Source organism: Prionailurus viverrinus, chromosome X (genome assembly GCF_022837055.1).
Source record: "Prionailurus viverrinus isolate Anna chromosome X, UM_Priviv_1.0, whole genome shotgun sequence".
Taxonomy (NCBI): Eukaryota; Metazoa; Chordata; class Mammalia; order Carnivora; family Felidae; genus Prionailurus; species Prionailurus viverrinus.
In genome coordinates this window covers 53,402,857-53,421,751 of record NC_062579.1, presented here as the reverse complement: position 1 = coordinate 53,421,751, position 18,895 = coordinate 53,402,857, and the positions used below count along the sequence as shown (strand labels likewise).

Genomic DNA, 18,895 nt, shown 5'->3' with positions numbered 1-18,895 from the left:
TGGCTCCATCCCACGACTCTGGAATCATGACCTGAGTTGAAATCTAGAGTCAGATGCTCAACTGACTGAGCCACCCAGGCACCCCTGACCCATTCAATTCTAAGGAGCCACTTTCCTAACATTTATGATAACAATTTCCTTGTTTTCTTTATAGTTTTATCATCTACCTATGCATCCCTAAGTAAGAGTTTAGTTTTGCTTGTTTTGCACTTTATATAAATGGAACCATCCTGTATGTGTTCCTATGCATCTTGCTTCTTTTGCTCAACTTCTTATTTCTGTGCTCCATAATGTTGTTACATGTGTTGTAGTTTAATTGCCTTTGCTGTATAGAATCCTGCAGTCTGCTTGTTCTCCTCTTGATGGACCGTTCAGTTGTTTTCAGTTTGGGCTGCTATGTGCAATATACTATGAATCTTCTGTATTTCTTTTGGGAAAGATCTACACATTTCTCTGGGTTGTATTGCTAGGAGTGGAATTGCTGGGTCCTGGGGGATGTGTATCTTCAACTTTAATAGGGAAAGACAAACTGTTTTCCAAAGTGGTTGAACCAACCAACCAAAGTGATGCCCACCACAGTGTGTCAGAGTTTCTGTTCCTTCACGTCTTCCTCAACACTAGTTACTGCCACACTTAAAAATATTTTGCAAGTCTGGTGGATGTGAAATGGTATATCATTGTGTGTGTGTGCGTGTGTGTGTGTGTGTGTGTGTGTGTGTGTGTGTGTGTTACAGCTTTATTGAGGTATAATTGATATACAACAGACTCCACATACTTAGAGTGACAATTTGATGAGTTAACATCTGTGAAACCAGAACCATTGAGATAATGAACATGGCCATCATGCCCACAAGTTTCTCCCTACCCCGTTGTAATTCATCCTCCCTCATTTATCATTTCTCTGCTAATAGATTAGACTAAGCACTTTGCTATGCTTATTGGATATTTGGATTTCTTCTATTATCATGAGTCCACATAAGTCTTTTCCCCATTTTTTATTGAATTCTCTGTTTTTTATTACTACATTGTAGGAGTTCTTTGTGTATTCTGAATACTAGTTCTTTTGTTGGTTATATGTGTTGCAAGTATCTTTTCCTTTTTTGTGGCTTGCATTTTCACTCACTAAATGGTTTCCTAGATTTAAAGCAGTTGAATTTTATCACTTGTCCTTTATGGTTAGTGGTTTTGTGTTTTGTTTAAGAAATCCTTCTTGGGGTGCCTGGGTGGCTCAGTTGGTTAAGCATCCGGACTCTTGGTCTCTGCTCAGGTCATGATCTCACAGTTTGTGGGATCGAGCCCTGCATTGGGCACTGCACTGATAGTGTGGAGCCTGTTTGGGATTCTCTCTCTGTCCCTGCTTCATTTGCTCTCTCTCTCTCTCAAAAATAAATAAATAAATAAACATTAAAAAAAAGAAATCCTTCTGTACTGTGAGTTCATGAGGATATTCTCCTATATTATCTTCCAAAAGCTTCATATTTTTGCTGTTCATATTTAGGTTTTTATCCAACTGGAACTTCTTTCTTAGTGTGGTATGAGGCTCCCTTTTTATGTGAAATAGTGAAATAGGATGATAGGCTTCCTACAGCCTATTGGGCCCCTACAGCAACAAATCAAACAAGGAATAAAGTGATACAAGAGAAACCTATTTCCTTCTCTTCTCTCCTACAGATGTTGCTCCCTAGAGCATTCCCTAATAAACATCTTGCTCACCAAACTCCACCCCAGAGTGCTTCCTGGGGGAACTCAACCCACAACTTCACCTAGATGCAGGGTTCACAGGCTCAAATGCCTTCAGGGGCATAGCAGGTAATATACATGAACGAAGCTGTTTGGGTTTAATATAACAGGGACAGATGAGGAACTAGTTAACTGCAGAGATTGTGCCCACCTAAATTTTTAAAAATTGAAAAACAACTCCAGACAGTGTTTGTACTCCACACAGTGTGTATGAGCTCAATTCAGCCTGCAGGCATCCTGTTTATGACCTATGCTTTGGTTTTTTGTATTTTTTCAAGATTGTATTTTATTTTTTAAGTAATCTCTACACTCAACCTGGGGCTTGAACTCAACAATCCCGAGATCAAGAGTTGCATGCTCCAGTGACTGAGCCAGCTGAGTGCCCCTATGACCTGTGTTTTAAAGGCATATTCTCTCTTTGGTTAATTAATATACCAGACCCTGCCTTTGACATGTCTTTTGTGGGTCTCATCAGTGTGGGCCAGTCCCTAAAAGCTTCTCCAACTTGTGGTATGGTAGAACAAGGAGGCTGTGACCCTGCCAGAGTGACCATTAAACTCTGCACCACAAGGTCCCACTGAGGTACTGCTTGCCATGAGGTCCACCTTGAGCCAGCCTTTATCTGACCTTTATCTTAAATCTTAACACCTGCTATTGTATGAGAGTCGCCTTGGCCCCTCTCCCTTCCCTTGTGAGTTTTCTAGGTTGTTTCCATTTCTGTTGTGTCTTTTTGGAAGAACAACCTGGTATTATCAGAGGACATGAGCTAATGTAGGGCCTGGGAAGACAAGGATGCTGGCTGCAAGGGCCTCAGCCTTACATGCTTGGGCCAGTTGGGAATAGAGAACGAAACTCCTTTTGGATGAGAGTTGACCCTTAAATATAGTTATCACTACCTGCATGGTGGGATCAGACCCTTTTTGAGGGATGGAAGTGATATGGGCCACATCTGGTCTGTTTTTTTGCGCCCAGCCCAGACTCACTCTGGTCTGCCCTGCTGGATGGCTTCATTGAGCCAGAGAACAAAGAGGGAGTGCATGCCCTGAGCACAGTTGCTACAGCAACCTCCTCCTCTCAGGAGCCTGGCAACTGCTGCCCACTTCACCAGAGCCCCGCCTCCTCTGCGGCCCCTTGTTGCTTCCAATAAGCAGTCATACTCAAATCCCTGAGACAAAGTCCTTGAACACGAATTACCTGACCATGTCCCTTAGGTTCACCATTCTGTGGGCCAGGTTTCTGCAAGACACTGTGTCCTGCATATACGCTTTGGGCTCTCAGGGGTTTGTGAGAATCAAACCCCATGTGTGTGTGCCCCACACTTGCATGGCTGGTAACACATGCTCATGAACTGGGCTTAGTGTCTGAATAAAGGCATCACTGCTACAATGAAAACCAGAGGGTGAAACAGAAAATGATTTTAACAGAAACAGTTTATTTCGAGAAGACACAAACAGCTCTAGCTATATAAAGAATACAGCTCAATTGCTGGTAGCAAGCCAGTATGGAATGCTTGAATAAAAAAAGAAGAAAGAAAGAAAATAAAGAAAAGAAAAACCCTTTGTAATATCACCCCACAGAGGGGGCTTCCTTCCATTTTGTGTTGGAATTCTAAAAAGCCTGGGATTATGGTCTCTCCTAATTTCTGCTGCTTCTTGAAATTTTTATCCAGGGACACTTTCTTATCACTGGGGGAATTGCCTTATCTCTGCCTTCTAGTTTAGGATATTAGTCTGTAAATTCCTGTCTCCTTTATTTTTTCTTAAGTGCATTGTTGGCACTCAGTAAGCACCGACTGGTAAGTGCTAATGAAACAAAAAAGTCTGTCTCCTGACTATGCATAGTAGGACTAGCCAGTCCTCCTTCCTCATTTTGCTTTTTGCAAGTGTAGGTCTTTTGTTGCCTTAGAGTCCAAGGCATAAACCTGGTTCCCTTCCTAAGTCTGGAAATTTTAAAGCAAAGGCAGAAAGAAACTGCTTCATAGATATTTTCAAATAGGAAAATCCTGAAAGTTACTCATGCCTCTGACTTTTTAAGATTTAGTTTTCAATACGTGGGTAGATCCCTGGGCTCAAATGACAGAAAGGAAGCTTAAAGGTCCTAAGAAGCAATTTGCTTAGATAGGAAAAACTGCAGCCTGGGAGGTATGTCTGAGTGACTGAGTTCATATCAAATTAAAGTCCTTGCTCTTTATATGTCAGCTTGTTCCCAATTGTCGCAGAGAGTTTCTTCAAATGGCTTCCTGAGAGAAGCCAGCACAAACCAGTAGAAAGAAAGTTTCAAAAAACAAGAAAAGGGAAATTCCTCAGGATGATGCCTCATCCCCTTCTTGACCAGCCCCATCAGACCTACATCTGGACCAGAGAACTGATGAAACACTAGATGGAGTGTGTGTGTGTGTGTGTGTGTGTTTGCGCGCGCGCGCGCGTGTGTGTGCATATGTGTGTGTGAGAGAGAGAGGAGGGGAGAGAGAGGGAGAGAGAGAGAGAGAGAAGGAGAGAGGGAGAGAGGGAGAGAGAAGGAAGAGAGACATATACAGTAGTCAATGGGGCCTTCACAGTTCCATTGGAGAAACCAGGCTCACACACACAGGCACACACCTTCTTCACTCATATCTCTCAATGCTTACATGAGAAAAATGTGAAATGTGAATCTGAGCTTTAGACTTCCAGGTAGCATGAGAGGTAGAGATGGCAGCAAGATGTAGGGTTTGAGGAATATTTAAGGAATTCTTTTTCTTTTTTCTTTTTTTTTAGGTGAGGTCTAGCCCAACATGGTGCTTGAACTCAAACCTTGAGATCAAGAGTTGTATGCTCTACTGACTGAGCCAGCCAGGTACCCCTAGGGATCCTTTTAAAGGTTCAGAAAACAGGAGGTGGTGGTATGCTGAATGCTTGCTGGTTGTGGTGCTGCACAGGGCATCTCAGGGAGTCCATCCTGGGGCCTGGGGGGCCAAGGAGGCAGGGGGTTTAGACAGGAAAACACTGTGGACACAGAGTACCTTCTATACCTCATTGGTTTTCTTGCTGGAGTAAGTCTAGAACAGATCCAAATTACATTATAGAAAATGGACACATGGACATTCTGGGTTTCAAAACCAACTATGGGAATCAAGAGTGCTGGTGATTTCCCTAGGAAATTGCAGACCAAACTGGCATCTCATGGCCTGGGCCAACAGACTTTCCAGAGACAGCCCTAAACTTGTGACGGCAATATAGGGCAGGTCAGGCCAGATGGCCCAGGGCCAGGGTCCCCAGCGAAAGTTCGGGAGACCAATATAGGGACAAAAGAAATAAGAAAACTCAGAAATCCATTCTTCCTGCTCAGTTTACCTCAAACTCAAGGAATAAGAGGCACATTGGATAACCAGGACAGGAGGTCTGGAGAAAAGAATGAGGATTTCTACACCAAGGTAGTGAGTGAGAGAGTCAATGATGAGTACCCTATCAAAGAATAATGGGTTGGCATATGCAGCCCCTCTGCACCCACTTCTGTGCAGACTGGTCTGACAGTGAAGTAGATAGGAGGGCAGTGAGCCATATCACCCAGTATACAACCCAGTTATCACATGGGTCCCGTCACAGAAATGCCTGTTACAGAACATTGTCTGGACCAGGGGTCAGTAAACTATGACAAGCAGGTCAAATCCAGCCTGGGGCTTTATATGGCCCAAGAGCTAGGAATGGTATCTACATTCTTAAAGTATTGTAAGACAAAGAAACAACAGCGAATAAGAATATGCTACAGAGACCACATGTGCACCCCCCCAACCTAAACTAGTTACTATCTGGCCCTTTACAAAAAAAGTTTGTCAACCCCTGGTCTAGATCCCATCAATCTATGAGCATTCCTGAACATAGAAACCAGAGGAGGTCCAGTGGAAACAAGGGAACAATGGAAATAACTGGAACTACCACTCCATGCAACTAGCATAACCCTAAAGGGACACTGCCTTCAATTCCACAGAATAATAAGGTATGCACGGACCATGGAAGGAAGCCCAAGAATAGCTAAAGAGAAGAGTCACACTAGGCAAAGAATGTTCCAGAAAAGAGAATGCATGCAGAGCACAGAGGTGATTAGGGAATTTTGTTATTTTTTGATAAGATGGAGATAAAGTTTGAGCCCAGGGATTGACATAACATCAAGCTAGGTGAAGTTTCTAGAATACAACTAAATATCTCATGAGCATGTAACAGTCTGATATCTCATAAAGTTTAAGAAGGGAAGGATAAAGTAGATTCTAGGAAAGCCTATATTGGTTTGTCCTACTTTAAATAAACACCAATTACAAAAGTTGAGACTAAAAATAAAGTAGACATTGGGGGACATTGAGAAGAGGAGTCTTTGTTTTTCAAAAGAAGTCACCAGATGATTCCCTTAGAAAAGAAGCTTCTCTACTAAAAGGTGGAATTTGATCTATAAAAATTCATTTTTCAAACTTCTTTTAGGGAAAATATATACAAAGTAGGGAACATATACTGAATTTTGAGGGGAAATGAATGTTTCTAAATTGAAAATCAGATTTGTCCTTGGATTCAACTTAAAGAAATCTTGAGCAGTTTCCCTTAAAGCAAATATATTAGTTTGTTGAAATACCTGGGAAATCCATGTGTCATAAATGTAGAAGCCAGCTGTGGGTCTTCTATAAATGCAGCCCTTTAAATGAAAAAAAACACTGGCCCCAGAGGCAGGAGATCTGGAACTGAGGCCAGGCCCTGCTACTGTGTGTGTGACCTTGTGTAAGTTATTTGACCTTTCTGGGCCTCATGTGTAAAATGAGAGGTTGGTCCCTTTCACTCCTAACATTCCATGGCTACAGATAAATATAGAAATAAGATAAATACAACAACCTAGAAGTAAGAAATATTCCCCAAAGTAAGTTTTGGAGTCAGTAGAAAAGAGTAGCGATGAAATATCATAAAAAGAATAAAATTGTAACTACTAGCCAGAGTAAATATATCTCATTTAAAAATTAATGAAAAGATTTGTAATTTACAGATTTGATCAGGAGAGGTAAGAACATACATATTGATATTTCTTTACCACCACACATATGGAGGAGAAAATGAGTTTGGGGTGACTTATACAGTGAGCACAATGTTGCATTTGCATGCATAACATTTGGTAAAATTGGACATTAAAAAAAAGCGGAACACCACATAAGGAATAAGTTTCTATAAAGCTTGGCATTGAAAAGAAGCTGAGGGGGGTTAATTGGTTGTTCCAGTTCAGATTTTGTTGGTGTATTTGTTGATCTCAAATTCTACTATGTAGGCAAAATCTTAAAATCAGAGCCCTCCTAGAGAACAGCCACCTTGGTGAAGATAGGTATTTAAGGGTTGGCAATACCAAACATAACACTTTTTTCCTTTTTTCCTATTTGTGAATTCAAAAAAATTAAATCCAAAATGGGCCAGACATGCTGGCTAAGTCAAATCAAGAGTTTTGCAGGTTAAGTGAGTAGTTGATTCAATCTGGTAATTTCTTAACACCAAACAAATGTATACCTGACCAACACAATATACATCACTTGGCCAGAGACCAATCACTGTGATGACAGCAGAAATGGTGGGAAAGTTTGAAATCATTTGAACAGTTGTGGCTATAGTGATTCAGGGGCTTGGAGAAGTAACATCACTGGAACACACACACACACACACACACACACACACTCCAGGGCTGCTGCTGCTGCTGTTTCTGGGATGACACTTTGAGAACCACTGGCTTTGATTTTGGGCTTTTACTGAACAAATGTATATTCCTACTTCACACAATCCATTACTTATGCAAATTAATTTTTGCTAAACTTATGAAAAGCACCTCAAATATTTGGCTATAACTGTTTACTGCCATATTCCTATCTAAATCTGTGTCAGAATATTCTAAAACTTTATTCCATGTCATTGTTTAAATTTTCATTTTTGCTGCTCTTTGACTAAGGCAGCTCTTCCCACTCTTGTCGTTTTAAATCCCTAATACCTTGGTGACTTATAGCTAAAATACGAGCAAAGACTTTGGAGGGACTGGATGCTCTGGTATAGATCTGGTCTCTCTCACACCAAGCTGAAGTGATAGCACAAAACATAAATAAGGGCAGGGGAAGCAGAGGCTTGTGTTTAGTAAAGTTGTACCTCTAGCAAGTTTAATAATTACCACCACCACCAAGAGACCAATATGGATCAGACATTGATCAGACAGTTTCACCTTTCACAAACAGGACACATTTTCACAAACTCTAAGTCCTTGTGTTCTTTTACTAAAATGACTAGTATTAATTCCATTTGTGTAAAAATGTTAATGTACAATATGATCGTGGCCTTCTCAATGGCTTTCAGTAGCCATTTCTGAGAGTCTCTTGGTAGATGTGGTCCCTTGGTCCCTTGTCCAATAGAACAGCATGGGGTATCAGGACTATTTAATCAACCACCAGCAATGGAATACAATAATTCCAGGAGATTAAGGTATTTTCTATGTTCTGGAGTTAGCTTTCAGGGAATTTGGCCTTTCTGTGGTGAAAAATACACTTTGCAGCTAATCAAGGCCTAGAATTCTACAGGCAGAACTTCAATTCCTTTGGCTTAAGGCTTTTCCCCTGTTATAATGCAAGCGACCCTCAAAAAAGGTAGCATTAAGCCTTATGATGTTAAAGGACTTTATCCCTTTCCTGAGACCATGTTTTTCTTAGTAAAGAGAACAAACTAGGAGGCACTCAGGAGAGTTGGGACTGGGAAGCAAGGTCTGGGGAAAATGGAGCAGAAAAAGGAGAATGAAGATCCATCCCAATGGCAGACCTCCAGCCTATTCACTATTGTGCTGAAGGGCTGTCTCCGTCTGCATCCCTACTGAAAATGGGTGCTAACTTGCCACTTGGAGCAGGTTGCTTAGAAATCAACCATGTTTTCTGATAATATTGTCTATTCTTAGATGTATAGGCATACAAAGGCTTATAGCAATGGAAAAAAGAGATGGCAATAAAACATTTGGTGCAACAACAGGGATTTATCAGAGGAACCACACTTATTCACAGGAAGAAGATAAACTGATATTCATAGAGTGCAAAGCGCAGGGCTGAGACGAGGGTAAGGCACTTGTGCGGCCCTGAGAGTGGGCGCTTCGTTCACCTCACTCTAGTCCTGGCCCTGGAAAATCAAATTAAAGTGAAAGCCTACTACTGTGTTACAGACTTGGTGATGATGGAAGGCTGCACTGGTGAGGAACAAGAGCACTGGCCACAAACTCAATTTTTAAAGGAATAGTTTGTTTATCAGGAAGAGGGCAGGTGCACGGACACATCTGCTCAGATAGGTACTGCAGGATCACAATCTGATCCGTGTTGTCTAGAGATTTAAAATGGATGTCCAGTGAAATGCTTGTTGTAAGCCTTTATAGAATCTTCTCTAGTCTTTGCACATTCAAGGTGATGCCTTCAGACCAATTGGTCTATTTGAGGTCATTAGGCTAACACGAACTATTTCGCTGTTTGTGGTCTTGCCTCCTTAAAGGGTAAGCTGTAGGTTAGGGATGCAGTTCACAGGAGTCAGGGCTGAGGGACAAGTTGGGGCCAGGTGGGAGGCTTAGGTGAGAGATGAGGCAGACAAAGGAGAGGAGATACCAGCGAGGCTTCCTGCTCTACCAAGAATGGCTTGCTCTCTACTCTTGACATTTGAACCACAAATACGTAATGAATACCCACCAAGAGTAAATCACTCTTTGCTACCCATTGACCTCTCCTGGGGATGACTCCCTCTACTCATGACTACACTGAGGTTAGTCCAGCAGAGCTACCTGTGGCTATTGGTTGGAATCAGAGCAAACAAAAGGATAGAAACAACTTGAATTGGAAGCTGACGTCCTGTGGCAAACTTCATTTTACTTGAACCCCTTCTGTATTCCATGCTCAAAAATTGTGATCATTATTATTTGCACTAGTAACCATGGTGGTACTAGGTCTCTGAAAGCCTACATGGAGGGGCTGTCAGCCTCTCTTCTCTGGTCTTAACAGAGTCGGTACAGAGGGCAGCAAACATTGTGCTGTGTGCCTCGGTGGGAGAGTTGGTGTTATAATCATGGGGACGAGAGAGGTTGAGGGTTAGGAATAGGAAAGATGTTTGGTGTTATAGTCATCAGTGACTAACAAATTCTACAGTTTGGTTGTTTGCCTGGGATTAGGTCCACCTGTTGCAAAATATTAAAGGAATATTTCTTGCCCTCAATGTTACCTCTGACCATAAAATCTCTGCCCCAAATCCTCTTGTGCTAATGGAAACACCACTGGGTATTTGAAGGCCATAGTAATGATGCAGAAGATGTTACAAAAATTCCAGGTATACAGACTATTGTAGAGGAAAGCAAGACTCGAGGTAACGGCAAAACATAAAAGTGTCTGGGCATTCAGCTTTAGAATCTTTTGGGAAAACCACCCAGGGACAGAAAGGTGAAACCCACTAGAAGTAGCAAACAAGAAGCTTCCAGAAAAACCAGTAGAAGTAACACATCCTGTACTATATGAGTCTCTCATTTGGCTTCAGAGCTCAGCTGTTCAAAGTGGTTCCCAATGAGAAGGCCCTGGCAGCCTTTCACTTTTGTTAGGCCAAAGCATGAACACCCCTTCATTTCCCTGCAGAGGAAAAATGTTTCTGTCTTTTGGAATTGAGTCTGGGGCAGACAAGTGTGGCATTCAGATACAAATTCAGGCCAGGAATGAATCTATTTTATTTCAGGCAAAACCCCTGAAATTTGATCTGGACCTTCAAACCAAATAGTTTGAATGCTTTCAAAAGCAACTGGGTTCTCACTGTTTATTATTTTAAGTGGCCTCTAAGTTAGGGGGCAGTGCTGATTGCAAAGAAGTTGATGAGCCTGGCCTGCACTTAGAAGTCTAGAATTCAGACCTGTACCAACCAAGGGCCTAGGCTTAAGACCTCTGAATGAGAGGCCCAAGTCTTCTCAGCTCTCAGTGTAGTTTTTCAGCTGCTCTGTCTGCAGGAGTGTGGGTAGTGGAGCTAAGAGCTTGCTTCTCATTGGTGAGCGATGTGACCTATCAAAATCAAGATCTGCTTGTCTCTGGGGCAGTTTCTGCATCATCCAGGATGTTGGCCAATGAATCTGTTGGGTTGGGGGGGTGGCAGTGAAGGAGGAAGGGGTCCAGGAATCAGGCTACAATTGCATTTGACTTTTCTTTTCCCTTCTCAGGAATGTGGACCATTAACCCTCCATTATTGGTCAGCCAGTTTTTGTTCAATGCGTTGACTGTTTTTCTCCCCCAACCTCCCCAAAACCAGACACATGAAAATCAAATGAATTACTTTTCTTGCTCTGCTTAGAAAATTGAACTGACAAGAATAGTTAGTGCCTATAAGCTTGTGTGGGGGGCAGTCACAATGATTGCTCTGGGGGGTCCGTCAGCATCTCATTTCCCCCGAGTTCCTACACTCTCCCCCAACATAGTTAATGTAAAGTCAGTCACACAGTGGAACATAAATGTCAAAAAGTAGCCCTTTTTGTGTGTGTGTTATGGGCCACAGCCACTTGCAAGGCTGCCTTTTAGGTTTTGGATATATTCTTTTTAGTCCATACATTCTTGGTTTGGGAACAGAGTAAGACTTCCTTTAAACAAAAACAAAAGGAACCACAAACCACAATCTAAACTGAATGGAGGTGGACAAGTTACACTTACTTTCTCTCCTCCTTGAGCCTTTGATGATGCTGTTCCTTCAGCTAATTACTTCCTGTAATGAAGGTTATATGCAAATGAAACAAGAGTTCTTAGAATGCAGCATGAGCTGGGCACTGATTCTAGCTATCATTGTTGACAGACACTTGAAGAATTTCAAGGCGCAATGTACAAGTTACCTTGGATAGATCTGAGTGAACAAATGGCTGCCTCATTTGTTGGCTGAACTTGATTCATCCAAAGCAACCCAGTCCTGACTTTTCCTAGTTGGTGGGGGCGGGGGGGGGGGGTAGTCTACATGATTATTGAATGTCATCACCCTGATCTCCGCATAGACAATCAAACTGAAAAAGGCATGAATTTCAAGACAGACTCACATTCATATTTTGAATGACAAAAGCCATCCAATCAACCCCATGCTGAAATAAGTGCACAGCCACAAACCTCTCTGGTGGGGGGAATTTAAGTGTGGATGGAGAGGCACCAGAGTCTTTTTGTTTCTCCACACAGGGCCATCAAGGCCTTGCCAGGAAAGTGAATAATCAGCAATGGCACCCTATGATCCCCAGTTTTGGCAGTCCCCAATCCACTCTCACACTGTGCCCCTCAGTGACAGGAGTCAGGGATGGAGCAGCCTGGCCATTGATTGAAAAGATGGTACATGTGCCCTTGCATCTGAGAATTTCTTCTCAGGGCACAACACTGGGGGAAGATAAGGAGAAAATCGGTAATTGGGTAATGGCAAGATTGTAAGTATGAAAATGTAAAAGGTCTGAAGATGATTAAAGTGCCTGATGATTTAGTTCTAGATAAAGTGACCTGTCTCCTGCTGTCCAGAGTGTGAGTTAATGTAAAAGAAATGTAGGCTCTTCTGTTATGTCCATGATTACTTTTTAAAACCCTTTCTCTTCCCCTTTGTCTACTCAAGTTTAGTAACTAAACCCTGTTAACTGAACCGGGACTTAGGTACTAGGGTCATCGGTAGTTTCACAGTCTTTTGAAAATTGTGCAATAATTCTCCGAGCCAGTGGGTTAGTGGTCTTCAGCAGTTCAGCTGCTGAGGGGCGGGACCTTGGAGTTGTCTTGCTTCCCTTCTTCTGTAGCAAGGCCTTGAAATCATCGTTTCTGCCAGCATCTAGGTTGGCACTGCCACTTGACCCCGCAGAAGCAGATGACTCACTGATTGGAGAATCAGCTGTGTTCTTTATTGGTGAATGGGAGCTTGGTCTGCTGCCGCCAGCAAAGGCCTCACCAGGCTCTTTCCAGCCAAGCAGCTTTCTTTTGGACCTAAATAAGAAAAAGTTTGCTTTAAGTGAATTCACGTGGCAGATATTTCTTAAATGCTTTGTATAATTTCATGAATGCCAGTGGCATGATGTGGGGGCTACCATGCAGCAGCCTTGCAAGCAGTTGTACTTACCAGCTTTCTCTCTCTCTCTCTGCTAAGTCCTCAGAGTCCCTTGTCTGGCTTCCTCTCTCTATACCCCTTTCAATGCCTCCAGCTGGAGTCGCTTGGCCTGTGCCTGCAGGCTCAGTTCTGCCTAGGTTCTGGGACCAAGGAAGCATTTAAGGAGTCTAGGCCAGGAGCTCAGTGACTCTGAATCAAGACAGTCTGAGAGCTGATCCTGTTCTGAACTGGTGCTCCAGCTCTAATGACTGGGCTCTTTCTATTTTTTTCTCATCACCAAGTCCTTGCTTTGAAACCCTGTCCAATAACTGGTGCCCGGTCTGGTCCCACTTTGCCTAAGTTCCTGCTTTGATGCTTGGCTTGTTGCCCCATTTCACTTCTTGATAAGATGTTTTTGGTACAAGGAATTCTGTGAAGGGTTAAATGTCTCCGTCTGTAGACAGAGCTGTGAGAGAGCAGATGGAGCCACAATAGGCCTGCGGTTGCTAGGAGACAAGGGGCCTCTCACTCGGCACCTGGTCTTCCCTTCCCTGCCCCTCCTCCACTTCACCCAAAGATGTCAGTGAATTGCATATGCAAGGCTGAGGGCTGCGTTCACATATGTGGGTATCTGAACTTAGGCTCCAGTTGCAATTCTAATGGCTGCTTAGAGGTAGCAGATTTTCTTTTGGTATAAGAAGGGTAGACAATTACAATAGGAATTAAGAAAACTGGTCTACACCTGTGTATCACAGTAAACAAATCTTCAGTTGTGCGTGAAGCCACAAACACGTCATCGTCCTCTTCAGCAATCCATTCGGCTGTTTTATCACTGATTACACTTTTTTCTTCAGTGCTTGCTTCTGTAGAATTCCCTAGGCATAAGAACCAGAAGGAATTAAATACTTCGACCACAATAGTTAGGACAAAGCACATTCTCCTGTGGTATTTCATTTGATGTTCAAAGCAACTCTGGGAGGGCTGCAGGGCAGAGACTCTTAATGTCTTTGTTTTGCAGAGGAACACAATGTTCAGAAGGTTAGTGTTTTGGCCAAGGTGGAGTAAGTGGTGAAGATCAGCATGGGTCCCTGTGTTCTCACACCTTTTCCATTACACAACAGGTTGCCTGAGCATTCTCTTGTTTTGAATGCAGTATTTTTAAAAATCAAAAAGCAGAGACTCATCTAAAGCAATGACTCAACCAGTAGGTGGGAGTGGGACCTATCTGAATCTCAGAGGGAGCCTGTGGAGTTTGATGATGCATCTTCTAAAAATTACCTGTGGCTGTGATTTGTTTGCTTGTTTTAGCCACTATGATTTAACTTATGTTGGAAGTCCAAATTTGGCCTAAGGAAGGTCGTAAGATTTTGATGTTTGGTGTTAAAGGTACAAAAAAAAAAAAGGATGAAAAACATGGATGGATCTGGAGGACAATAGGTTAAGTGAAATAAGATAGTCACCAAAAGACCAATGCTGTATGATTCCACTTACATGAGGTCCCTGGAAGAGTCAAATTCATAGAGACAGAAAATGGAAGAGTGGTTGCCAGCATATGGGGGTGAGGGGACAATGGTGAGTTCTTGTTCAATGGATACAGACGTCAGTTTTGCAAGATGAAGAGAGCTCTGGAGGTGGATGGTGGGAGGTCATAGTTGTACTGCCTTGTGAATGTATTGAGCACTGCTGAACTGTACATTAAAAATGACTAGGATGATAAATTTTATGTTATGTGTATTTTTGCCACAATTAAAACAAAAAAAGACACATGCAAAAAAGACCCGAAAAATTATGAGGAACATTATCTAGTTTAGTCTTATTGTTCCAGGAAGAGCTAGCCTCAAAGCATCCAAGAAAGTGAGTTCCCTTTCTTCCAGAAAGCACTAAGAAAGGCTGCTGCTAGAAACATATTCCATTGTTTCAGAAGCTTGCAAGCCTTCCATAGCATTTGAACTCAGCCTGGGAGGGTACTGAGTCCCATGCATGAAACTAAAATCCATGTGGCTAGCGAAAAGTGCTATACCGGGAGGTAGAGAGATAGTTCCTAGGGCAGGGGATGTGTGCCTGACTAGGTAGATGGGCTACTAAGGTCCTAGGGTGCTAAGAACTAGTTTGATTTTAGTATGTCAGTATCAGGGGTTCCAGGTGAGATTGGCCCAAGCTGGATCTTGTAGATCCACCCCTGGGTCATTCCTAATCCCAAGGGCAGTGAGGCCTGTTTAGAATAACCCAAACCCTCAAGAGATGCCTCCTACTGACCTGGTTATCCTGGACTCAGGATCATTATTTGGGGGCATTTGCTTCTGTCTCTGGCACTCCATCCTTACCCTCATCTTTCCTGGGATTCAAAAGAAAAGGCAGCAAAGAGTTTACTAACCTAGAGGACTTGCCTCCCTTTCACCTTCAGCCTCCGGTGTTGAAGTCATCCTTGTACCAGGTGACTGCAGTTGGTCACTGGTGGGGGGACAGCTGGCTTCTTCCTGAAGGGTGATGATGGGGCTGAGAGACAGCCTTGGTTCCGTTCCATACACCTCCATTTGAGCTGTGGGTGATGTGAGAGGCAGGTACAGCACACTGGGCTTTTTTGGGACAGGGGGTGGTATCTTGCCTTTCTTTTTCTCTGCTTCTTCCTGGATCTGGAGGCTAATTCTTTCAGGCAGGGCTCTCACTTTGGGGCCTCCATCCTCCATACCTCCCCAGGGAGGTTGCTGTGTTCCTGAGAAGAAAGCACCAGAGGAACTAGCAAAAGGTGTGAAAACAAGAGTTGAGGCTGTTGACTCCCCTGGGCTTCTGCCCTCAGGGCTGGAGGACTTTGGTTTCCGCACCACTGTGTAGACGTCTGGAGGGAGTGGCCTCGTGTGTTGAATGGAGCTCTTGGGGGTCATAGCCAAGGTAAGCGAAGTTAGCGGGTACTCCTCGGGAACAGATGGTGGCTTGTGGACCAAGCTTGGAGGCCTTCGGGCCACGGGGGGCTTCTCAGCTATGGGAGGTTTTATCTTTCTCTCTGGCAAGGTGAAGACTTCTGCTCCTGCTTCCTCAGTATAATCAGGGCTCTCAATGTCATCTTCTGGTTCAGACTTGCTGACTGACCTCAGGCGAATGGAACGTAGGTCAGACTGAGTAACCATGGGCATAACTGGCTGGTTGGGGCTCGTTTTCTGGGCCAGCTTGGCCCCAAAATTTGTATCTGAGTGATGCCGGCTCACCTTGGTTTTGCTTCGGATGGAGATACTCATCCCAGACAGATCCAGGTTGGTTGATGAGGTCAGTGGTAGGTCAAACGACAGCCGTGACTTGGACATTTTCTCCATTGGTGATGTCGGGGGTAGTGATGACTTCCTCTCAGGTACCACTGGACGCACCCGGACACTGCCACTTGGAGGGGGCAAGTGGCCCAGGGTCAAGGACATGGAGACGGTGGGTGTTGGTGTCTCTGACTGGCTGGAGTATCCACTGGAGGGTGACATCAGCCCAGCAGGCCTTCCTGGGGAGGATACTTCCCTGGCCTCCACCTCAATGGAGAGCTGGGAAGGTGTCGTGGCTCTGGACGTGGAAGGGGAGGCAAGAGACTCTGAGCTGCCCTGAACTTGGGTGCACTCAATGACTGTGGTGCCCGTGGCAGTGCTGGAGCCAGACAAGGATTGGTAGGTGTCACCAGACTTCCAGTCAGTAAGATACCAGTGGTGGGAGAATTGTGTGCCTTCCGGATCTTTGAAGGTCGGCACAGCTGGGTGACCCTGAGCATCCTGCTGGGATGAGTGATGTCCTTGGTGTTCCAAGGAGAGGCAAAGGCTCCTGGGCCTCTGGTCCTTGGGTAGGGCTGACCCACCTTCTGGCAAGAGGACTGGCTCATCTTTAACCAGTGAGACACTGCGCATTGGTGGGGAAGGCTTCTTTTTGGCCTTCCTGAGCGAGATACTCTTGGATCTCTGTCTTCTGTGTTGGGTCTCCTGTTGGGCACGAAGGGAGGCAATGTTGTCAGCACTGTTACTGCCCTCAGAACTTGTACTGGCATGAGGCAGGGCACAGGCTTCACCAGCCTTCCGTTCCTCATCATAGTCCACCTCTGCGGTGCCTGAGTCTGTGGGCACAGACAGTGACCGCTCCCGGAACCTGCTGGCCCCACCTGGGCCTGTCTCCATCCTTGAGGTAACACTAGTGAGAAGGCCAATCTTGGAGGGTCGTTCCACTGCCTGCCTTCGTTGAGCAGGGTGCTCAGAGTAGCCGACTGACCCACTGCATCCTGCTGGGTTATCACAAGTAACAAAGAAGGTAGCAGCTTCCTTAGGAACTAGAGGTGGCAGTGTGTGCAGAGACACCCAAACATTCCCAGAGGAAGGATTTTTTCCATTTTCACTGACTTGAGTACTCTGACTGGTGGCACTTGGAGTCATGTAGGTAAAAGTATCTCCCTTCCAGGAAGCAGAGAATGTCGATTCGGTTGGTCCATTGCAAGAACTGGGGATGCTATACACCATTCCTATGCTCTCCATGCTAGGAGGGTGTGCGCCACCATGCACCTGGAGAGTTTCTTCTGGATCACTCAAAGGACTCCTCAGTACCAGTGAGGGGAGATTTGGGAAATGAACTTCCTGACCAACTGCAACTCTTCCATGGACACCTTCTGGGACCGAATGACTGAGCCTGATGTCTGAGGTGGTGGAGCAGGCCACACTGCCTGCTGGGCTATTGCTGTGACCTGGAGAAGGTAAACACAGAAAGTTAGCAATGCAGCCAGGGATCCCCCAGCAGCTGTCTTGAGACAGGAGCACCAAGTTTTTTGCCAAGAAGCATTTGCCAACAGCTTGGTCAGGATGCCTTGGTTCTTCCTTTCCATAAATAAGGATGCTGGGGAAGTTGGGTCCTTGCCCATCACCACACGGTGAGTCACAGGGTGCCTGCCCTTGAATTGTCCAGGAGGCTGCCAAAGACTTGCCAGCTTTGATTATTCCTTTTAGAGCTGAAGCGGCAGGTGGGACTACCTTGGGTTTTTCCCGAGCTTTCACCCCAGGCTCATGAACCATCACAGACCTCAGTGCTCACCTCTCCTGAGATTAGAGCACAGGCTTTTGAACTGATAAAGGACAGCACTGTGTGACTTTCAGCCCCAGCAATGAATCTGGAGTATGCCACAGCTGGAAAGTTCAGAGTCTGGTTACATTTTTGGCACCTGTCACTTTTTAGCTTTGCAACATGAGAGATTTCAGATGACCTACGCATGTGAGGAAACTATTCACATGTCCAAAATCCCCAAAGATTTTTCTCATATAGAACAATTATTACTACTAGTAGTAGTATAATAATTTATAACAGCAGCCACCATTTGTTCAACACCTACTATGTACCATGGTAGGTGAATATATGTAATAACTCTAATATGCATGACAATTCTCACAGGTTGGTATTATTAGCCCCAACTTCCAGATAAAGGTGCTGAGGCTCAGAGAGGTTATGTAAGTTGGGCAAGGCCTCATGGTTAATAAGTGGAGAGGCCAGGACTCACATCCATCTCTCTGGTCTGTGCTTTTTGGATGGCTTCCGTTTAGCAGCAGTAGTGGCTCTGTTAGGATGGTGCTTTTAGTGATGATTCCCTCTTTTATCTATTTGCCTAAATCTGACACATTTGGCTATATTCCATTTAGAATGGGAAACAATAACATAGTGAACTTATTAGCCTGGGAGACCTGCGCTCCATATTCAGTTGATGACCTTGACAAAAGGCCCTTGGTTGTCCTTAATTACCACATTGGCTTCTTTTAAGTCATCCAACTGTCCTCCCTCCCCACCCCCACCACCCCACACTCTGAATTATCCCTGGGTGGCAGGACTGGTGGCAATGAACAAGGGGAAGGTTCTGGGGCATCAGCTGTGGTGGGGTCACCTTGGTCTCGCTGGGAAAAGTTAGAGAATCCAATAATGGTCCGCCTCCGCCTCAGGGTGGATTTGGGGTTCACGGCTGTCTCTGTGTTAAACAACGAGTGTCGCAAACTTGCATGTTTATCAAACTGCTGCCCTGTAGGCAAAATAAAGACACTTGGGTGCATCCTGGTTTCTGTTTACAGTACAGTGGTCTGAGGTGGAGAGAAGGGATGATGGCA

The 18,895-nt window shown here is 44.4% G+C and overlaps 1 protein-coding gene across 9 annotated transcripts in view; it reads right to left on the bottom strand.

The window, feature by feature from the left end:
• Nucleotides 1-18,895, bottom strand: part of NHSL2 (NHS like 2) — a 296,010-nt gene that overhangs the window by 16,641 nt on the left and 260,474 nt on the right. For 5 of the 9 annotated variants that reach the window (XM_047843556.1, XM_047843558.1, XM_047843555.1 and 2 more), the window contains 4 exons: nucleotides 18,679-18,810; nucleotides 15,175-17,496; nucleotides 13,543-13,675; nucleotides 3,153-12,700 (listed from right to left, as the gene is read on the bottom strand). In XM_047843556.1, the coding sequence (XP_047699512.1) occupies nucleotides 12,376-12,700; nucleotides 13,543-13,675; nucleotides 15,175-17,496; nucleotides 18,679-18,810 (2,912 nt within the window). In that variant the 3' untranslated portion in view covers nucleotides 3,153-12,375. Of the gene's footprint in view, nucleotides 1-45; nucleotides 57-3,152; nucleotides 12,701-13,542; nucleotides 13,676-15,174; nucleotides 17,497-18,678; nucleotides 18,811-18,895 lie in introns of those variants that run through there. The other 4 variants (XR_007148893.1, XR_007148892.1, XR_007148891.1 and 1 more) reach the window with 4 other exon arrangements.